The sequence below is a fragment of the Bidens hawaiensis genome, unplaced genomic scaffold (genome assembly GCF_021521415.1).
Source record: "Bidens hawaiensis isolate Kalapana, Puna unplaced genomic scaffold, B.hawaiensis_p1.1 tig00003510_1, whole genome shotgun sequence".
Lineage (NCBI taxonomy): Eukaryota > Viridiplantae > Streptophyta > Magnoliopsida > Asterales > Asteraceae > Bidens > Bidens hawaiensis.
In genome coordinates, this window is record NW_027491198.1 from 689,070 (window position 1) to 697,859 (window position 8,790).

Sequence of the window (8,790 nt, forward strand, 5' to 3'; positions counted from 1 at the left end):
ACTTCTAACACACTCTACCTCTGCTTGTCTCCAACACACTTTCTATCATTACATCATTTAAATAATAACCAAGTTACATAATAACATTTACACACACTAATAACCACTTAGAGATCATTCCCATTGGCGGTACGTGCAATATTCGAAGATCGTTCATACACCGACAAACATTCATTCATAACATAATACTTACTATCACATCAATCATTATAGCATACATTTACCACTTAAGGTAAGTGTATTCACACTTCACATCAAGTATGCACACAGACCCGAAAACATAACAAGGAAATGGGGCTAGAAACTCACCTGGTTGCGGTTACGTTCACCGTTAATGGTTGCCCTTCTCTCTAACTGTGCGCGACTAACTGTAAAACAATTACACGTATCAATTAACTATCACTACCCATTGCGCGTTCGTGGTTTAATTATAACCCACAAAGAACGGAGGTCCGGGGGCAACGCCCCTGGCAGCGGGGTTCTAGGGGCGGCAACCCCTAGCAAGGTCCAAGGGGCAAAGCCCCTGGCTGGGGTCGAGCTGCAAGGTCAGCTTGTAAAAATTTTATTTACATTAACTGTCTTAACACATTTTTCATTAGGATTTTAATTCGCTAACTAGTTCTCTGTAACGAATTAAGACTGATTCGTTAACTGATTCGTCAGCTGATTCGTTATCCAAGTTCTTCATCTTGTCATCATCTGGTTCGTCATTCTGATTCGTTATCTGATCCTCCTGACTTGATTCGTTAACTAAACATAACGAATTGGGTGAGCTGATTCGTTATCTGGACATAACGAATGAGTGAACTAATTCGTTATCTTGCCAGAACGAATTGGTGAGCTGATTCGTTATCTTGCCAGAACAAATTGGCTAATTAATTCTTTACTTTACCTTAACGAATCACATCAGACCTAAGGGTCAAAGTCAAAATCGATATGAACACAGAACAGTCAACTCATACCAGATCTGCAATAAACCTTCGTTTCTTACCGAAACAACACGATTTAGGTACCAATGAACTCGTAGTGCTAGCGCCTACAAACCCCAAGGGTCCAATCATCCAAATATATGTATTTGTTTGGTGCGATTTAAGCATTTATATTAGCGGGTTTCTTTGGGTTAACAATCAACCTATCAAATGCAAATCAATTTCAGTAAGTTTTGCTTCATTGGATTCGTTTTTACCATACTAAAACATATCTATGATTTCTAAACTAAATTCGAACTTAAACGAACAAGTTCTCGATATAAACGTACCTTAAACGAGTAGGTTTACGAACACGGTCTAGTCTTGATGTCGTTTTGATTTGTCACAACGTTCTAGCACCAACAGGTTCGGGTTTTCACCTTCAGATCTTGGCTAGGAAGAGCTGCTCATAGGTGATTTTCGTAGAGATCGCATTTTCGAAAAGCGGTATGAGATAAGGAATGTCTCTTTTATAGAAAGGGAGTTCCACTGAAGGAAAAAACTTTGGATTCTTATTTAAAAGAAATTCAAAAGAACCCTACTCGCAGCAAGCCACATTGCAAAATTCTTCGGGTTATAGGATAGTGTTTGTGTGTGTTTTTCAAGGTGTAGGCTATCGTGTAGAGATGGATAAAAATGAAAAGGATTATGGTAAAGGGGTATTTATACTCTCTTAAGCCCATGGACCTAAGGCCCATCTTTCCTTTTTGGTCCATACTTAACTCCATCTAATTAGCCTACTTGAACCATCTTTATTATTTTATTACATCTCTACTAACTCAAGTAAACTTTTCCTTCATAAATAAATAATATTTTACTATCATTTTTCTAGAAATTCCGGGATGTTATAAGGTCGCATGTCGGAAGTATTCATTTTTTCTTAAATTTTAATAGTCATGAGAAAAGTACTTAATGTGTAAAATCTTGAATCTTTTGACTATTTTCAAAATTTTCCTTAAAAAAAATTTCGAAACCCAATCAAATTTGAAATTCTAACTTTCATTTGTTTTATATTCTCAAGTCAAAACTTTAAACCCGTAACAAATTTGACGATAAATTTATTTGCATTCTCAAATTTTAGAAATTCATATTACCCTATTTTTACCTGTAACAACTTTGAGCCAAATGTAGTTAATTTGTACCAAGCGATCTATTTACCAACTTTTAACCCGTACACCCGAAGCAATCCTTGATAAAAAAACCCAAGAAACTATATATGATAAAGCTTATTATATTTGAAAGTGATTGGTATATACTATCGTTAGAATTTGACACATATATGTATAGTTTGCTAAATTAATCGGAAAAAAATACATAGATAAATTTAAATCATATATATAATTTATTAATTTATATGACAATGTACAAAAAAACAATAGATAAAAAGATTTATTTATAAAAAAAATCAACTTATATATATATATATATATATATATAATTTAATGAAAAATTACCTAATAAATTGAAAGCATGTTAGAGTTTTTTTTATTTACAATGTTCAACAATATACATGTATGTAAATAGTAACATTTAAAATTATATTATTTTCAATATTTAACAAACACGATTTGTTATTAGTTTTTGGAGTTAACCAAACATGTTGTGAAATATATTCTAACAATATATAGTAGTATAATATGTAAATATTTATTTTTATAAAAAATGTGTAGATATAATATAAATAGAGTTTAAAGAAAAATGAATAATTTAAGCATGTTATAGATATAATATAAATGGAGTGTAAAAGGAAAGTGAATAATTATTGATCTATGACATATATTAGTTTTGAAGGGAAAAAAATGTGAGGATTAACCACAAACTGACACGTGTCTACAATTATTTTACTTTATTAAAATATGTATATATTAAAATAGGTATATATATAGAGAGAGGATAAGTATCAATACAGAATATATATATAGATTTAAGTTCAAGAAAGAAATCAAGTTATTGTAAGAAATGAAAGAAATGGCTTCAACCAATAAGAAATTTCCTATTCTTTTTTCTTTTTATTTAAAGGGATGGGTAGGAAGGTAAAATCTAATTACCTTTTAATATGGAAAGTTTTATTTTTGTTGCTAATAATTTATTTGTTTAATTTATTATTGATTTATGATGGAACGTTGCATTTATTTATTTTATTATCATATTATTTGAATTTTATATATCACTTATCCCTACATTTAGGTTAGTTCATAGTTTCATAACATCGATGTTTTGCATTTGAATCCAGATTACAATATTGCGATATTTCACTTATTCTTAATTTGATTTCTTACAGATTATCTCAAATATCAATCTTAAACTCAAGGCAATCGTATTTCTTTTTAACAGATCATAGGAGATTCCTAATGGGGAATCGCATATATCAACGATCAAATAAATTATCGAAGGATCAATTTCAATCAGTAATTGCGATCTTCTGTTATCCTTCACCATCCTTAGTGATTCCGAATTGTATTAGTTCTATAACCAGGTTACGTTATCTTTATTATTAACATCAGTTTTTGAACCATCAGTAATTGTAATTCACACATTTTCTTATAACATAATATGATTCACTATTAATTTTATTGATCCTTTGTTAACTCATTCCCTAATTGGCATGATATTAAATCAATATTCCCTTTATTAGTCGATTTCTTTTGTTAACAATCAAATCCAAAATTAAGTATAAATGTTATTCAAGCACAGTGATTGTTTTCATTATAAAAACATAAAACAATTTCTTTTACCTTTAAACAAAACACTATACATCAACGCTATCTGGCCATGGATAACCAATCACCATCATTATGTGAAGGTTATTTTTTGTTCATTATAATTTGTTTCAATCAATCCGTTTTTCTGATTCTTTGTTTTTGTTTTTCGTTTTTTGTAACCTGTTGGTTTTGTACAATTATATGTTTTACCTGGTATTGATTTTGTTTTTATTTTGACAGCTTCTTAGGCTTTTGGTGTTGGTTAATTCGTTATGTATTTATTTTTGGTGTTGTTTGTGTAGGTTAAATTGTTAGGCAATTTGTTTTTGTTGTCGTTTTTTTTTGTATGTGTAGGTTCTGGTTAATTCGTTATGTATATGTTGTCGTGTAGTTTGTGTAGGTTTAATTGTTACGCATTTTGTCTTTTGTTGTTGATGTGTTCTACGTTTGTGTAGGTTTGGTTATTTTGGATTGTCTTTTCTTGTTTTCCTAAATGTGACATCAGATTTTGGTTCAATAAACTGTATTAAGTTTTTTGTGCTTTAGACTGTGTAGGTTAGTTCGTTTTTGTTGTTTATGTGTTTTACGTTTGTGTAGGTTAGGTTAAATTGGATTTCCTTGTGTTGTTTTCCTAACATGTCGTTCATTAATGTGTAGGTAATTGATTATGTCCGTGTAGGTTCACATGGATGTAGACATGGTGTTTTTTTTTGTATATGTTTTACATGGGCAGCAAATTAATTTATATTTACATTCACCCGATATGAAGTTTTTGTGCTTTACAATGTGTAGGTTAATCTGGTTTGATGTAGGTTACTATAAAAGGCATGTCGTTGTCTTGCTTGCTGATGTTTACTACGTATTCGTAGGTTAATTTAATTTCGGTTTCATTGTTTTTGTAAGCGCGTACGTGTACTTATCAAATTTTTGTCATACTAGATCCCCGTTTGTTGTCATTTCAGATTACCTTAGCTTAGAAATTGTAAGATATACATGTATGCTTTGCGATTTCTTATCTTTATACTTTGTCATCAGTGTCTACTGATCTAAGCAACACGACACAAAGTCCCCAAGCCGTTAACAACGCATATACGGAAATTAATGACGAGCGTAAGTACAATAAACGTAATATATTAAGAATCATTTGTTTTACAACATTTTATACCTTTTGATCTTTTAATTTTTTTAGACACTTTGCAACCTAATATTTACTTCACACCCAACGGAACCAAGTATTGGATCCTGAATGTTCATGCGGTTCTAAAACCTACACAAGATGCAGTCTTTAACTGTTGGGAAGATGTCGTCACTATGTACAAGTCATATGCAGAAAAAGCAGGTTTCGATATACGGATCACAACCAAAACTAAGACGAAAGGTGTTCTGACGCATCGATATATTGTTTGCTCTAGACATGGTAATCGTCGCTTCAAAACGATTGACACCATGAACGTTTCATCAACTTCTAAGCAACGCAACACGAAAAGCAAACTTACCGGGTGTGGTGCGTGTATAAGAGTAAACATTAAAGTTGTAGAAGGATCTGAAGTATACACTCTGTATCGTTTCAATGAGCCTCACAATCATGGTCTTGTCAGTGAGCATAACATGGACTTAACTAGGTGTCAAAGACAACTGGGTTTCACGGAAAAAGAGTTTATTCAAGGTCTACAAACAATAGGTTTCGGTCCTACAAAAGCTCATCGTGTACAAAGCTCTTTGAAGGGTGGTCAGCACCTTGTACGAGGAACTAAGGATGACAGGAAGAACCATCTTCAAGATGTTTGGTGTTACATTGCAGACAGAGACGCACAAATGGTTATTAATAAGTTCAAAGATAACAACGTCCACTTTAACAACTACTTTTTTGAGTACCTTGCTGAAGATGGAGAGCTACGTAACATGTTTTGGGCTGATGATATATCAAAAAGTAACTACAAGTTGTTTGGTGATGTAGTAGCGTTCGATGCCACCTACTATACTAACAAGTTAGTATCCCGCATTTTAATATTTCCAAATATTTTGTCGTCAACTATTGTCTAACATCATTACTAATTATGTTGTAGGTACTTGATGATTTTTGTCCCCTTCACGGGTGTTGATTATCACCAAAAATGTGTGACTTTCGGAGCAGGGTTAATCTCCAACGAGACGACTGACGCCTACAAATGGTTATTGGAGACCTTCATCAAAGCTCATGGAAAACCTCCGCAGTTGGTTTTGACGGACCAGGATCCAGCTATGAAACAAGCCGTTTCGGTTGTTTTGACGGAATCTCATCATAGACTATGCATGTGGCATATAACCGATAAAATTCCTACAAAGGTAATCACTCCATACCCTTGGCATTTATTGTACATGAATACCAACTTATGCATGTAGTCTAAATTTATAAACCCTACACATATCAAATCGAATAAAAGACATCAAAATCATAATATACAGTAACACGTACACATATCATTAGTTTCTTACTGACCCAAAACAGACCGTAAGTCTGAGCATTTCCTACAACAGTCACATGTGTAGGAGCATACCCCAGCCACATGTGTAGGAGAGTACCCTAGCTAACATGTGTAGGAGAATACCCCAGCCAACATGTGTATAAGCAACCTGATGTAGGATCAATCACAACTAACAACTCAACGTCATACATTTTTTAACTAGAAAAAGTTTTAACAACCAAACAGAATTTACAAACTTGAATTTGTATTTTGTAGCTTAAAGGAGAGATGGAACGTAACAATGAAATAAAATCTCGTGTGCATAAGCTTGTATGGAACGTCTTCATAAAGCCCGAGACATTCGAAGACAGATGGAATGAGATGATAGTGGAGAGTGACTTATCAGGTAATAAGTGGTTGAATGACATGTATGCAATACGTCATCAATGGGTACCAGCTTACTTTAGAGAGATACCAATGTGTTGTTTAATGAAAACAACATCTCGATGTGAAAGTCAGAACTCACGGTTCAAAGTCTACTCTAGCGAAGGCAACACACTGGTCGAATTCATGCTTTGCTTTGAACAATCTTTGAACGCGCAACGATTCGTTCAAAGACAACTGCAGTATGACACAACAACAACGTTACCGGCTATGTCAACCCGCTTGCCATTTGAACTTCATGCTTCTCACGTCTACACAAAAGCTATTTTTAACGATGTACAAGAAGAGATAGACGGGTCCCTTTATCTTTGCTCACGTGTACGAGTTGAGTCATTTAACGAAGGGAATATACACTTTGTTAAGCACCACGACCAAAACAAAAATTTGGTTGGTGAGTTTAAGGTAATTTTTACACCAATGTTAAACACTCTTCAATTTATAAACATTACCAACCATTAGTTGACCAATGTCTATTGTTTTTTCTTGTGTAGGTAACTCATAACACATCAGAGAACTCTTATTCGTGCTCATGCAGGTTGTATACTCGAATTGGATTCCTTTGCCGCCATGTATTTTGCGTGTTCAAAACGGATCTTGTCGACAAAATACCTGATGGTTACATCCACCCGCGATGGAGAAACGATGTATTAACCGCATCAATGTTCAAGATTGAATACAGATACGGCGTCCCTCTGGATGAAAACTCTAAACTCCGACATGAGTTCCTCAACTTAACCAACCAGTGTGCAGATCGGGCAAGAGGCGACGTTGATTTGCTTAAAGCTATGGTAGAACAAATGAAAGAACTTAAGGACAAGATATGGCAGGCAATACCCAACGAACCGTCATGTAATAACAAATCACTCATAATTCAAGATTTGCTTGGAGTGAGAGAACCTGAGGCTATAACTGTAACAGCTCCTAAAGGCATACGAACAAAGGGATCCGGTAAGCGTAACGGGAAGATCGGTCCTGGCGAAAAGGCTAGAAAGAAAATTAAGAAACACAGAAGGACGTGCAACAAGTGTAACAGGCTAGTTCTCGATCATGATAAACGCAACTACGAAAAACTACGAAAAGCAAGGGAAACGAGAAGGAAATTAAGAAGAGAGAAAAGAATTTTTGAAGACAGTGACTCCGACAACGGGACAACTGACGAAGATTGCGAAGACACATCAGAAGAAGAAGAAGAAGTAGACGATTATTCGTTAAGTTCTGATTAACTTCTCATTTATCCACTACTATAATTTAGCTGAAACGTTACCTTTTTTTTGCTATGTTTTGCGTCTTGTAACGTTTTGCTACCGACAATCTTTCTGATTTATATATTAGTTTTTGATATGTGTATTTTTTAATTGCTTTTATAGTTTTATCATTTCTTGTTATATTTTTGTATATTAACCGTCACACAATGTACACAACCTATGTAGGAAAACCTTTGCTAACTGATACTATATTTTATCCCCATAAATTGGCGAAGATTTCTCCACACTCAGTGTTGGAAGTTTGTTTCATTCACAACGTAACCTGTGTAGGAAAACCAGTAGTATCATGATATTATCTTCTGTCGCTTAATGTATTTCTACATGAAATCAGATTATATTAAACAATTTTAAAAAGCATAGTTTAATAATCATATTCTCTCCCCAAACACAGTGTAGGAACTTTGATTGATAATAAAGTTAAATATCCTTGCTAAAAACGCATAACTAATTACTAACAACATTTGTTTGCACTACTTTGGTAAAAATTACGGGCATCAAACTAGTCACTACAACTGACTCATCATACTAGGTTTCAAAATATATCTAATTCATAATGCACAAAGTTAATATACACCATCTCCACCATGCTTCAATCTAACTGGTTTACAACTGACCTAGTTCAAACTTACATTCATCAGAAAACAACCCAATTAACCAACAAACTTACTTCAGTTCAAAATATAAAATTAAAACATAGTTTCAAACATCCTTATCGTTTACATTCATCCGAAAACAAAACTTGCAAACGCACCAGACCAACATTTAGTTAACCATAGTTCTAGTTGGAAACAGCTAAAAAGATAAAATATAATTAAACAAAAGACACAAAACGACCAGTTGCGATGCAGGTTCCTACGTCATTAGACTTCCCATCCTTCACTCAGCTTCTAAAACTTGTAATATACGATCTCTTTGCTTGTTTATGTCCGACAACAGAATCTTAGCAGCATACTTTATCCTTAAACTC

The 8,790-nt window shown here is 33.7% G+C and overlaps 1 protein-coding gene across 1 annotated transcript; it reads left to right on the forward strand.

The window, feature by feature from the left end:
* The first annotated feature begins 2,989 nt into the window (after window positions 1–2,989).
* Window positions 2,990–7,781, forward strand: LOC143623670 (protein FAR1-RELATED SEQUENCE 5-like). Its single transcript, XM_077094518.1, has 10 exons — window positions 2,990–3,001; window positions 3,911–3,931; window positions 4,025–4,030; window positions 4,126–4,130; window positions 4,463–4,539; window positions 4,706–4,780; window positions 4,860–5,658; window positions 5,737–5,995; window positions 6,391–6,960; window positions 7,050–7,781. The coding sequence occupies exons 1-10, from the start codon at window positions 2,990–2,992 to the stop codon at window positions 7,779–7,781; spliced, it is 2,556 nt and encodes an 851-aa protein (XP_076950633.1).
* The last annotated feature ends 1,009 nt before the right edge of the window (window positions 7,782–8,790 follow it).

Coding starts and splice junctions, on each gene's coding strand:
- LOC143623670 (XM_077094518.1), top strand. Junction 4,540..4,705: donor TGTTTACTACGTATTCGTAG/GTTAATTTAATT, acceptor CTTTGTCATCAG/TGTCTACTGATCTAAGCAAC. Junction 4,781..4,859: donor TACGGAAATTAATGACGAGC/GTAAGTACAATA, acceptor TAATTTTTTTAG/ACACTTTGCAACCTAATATT.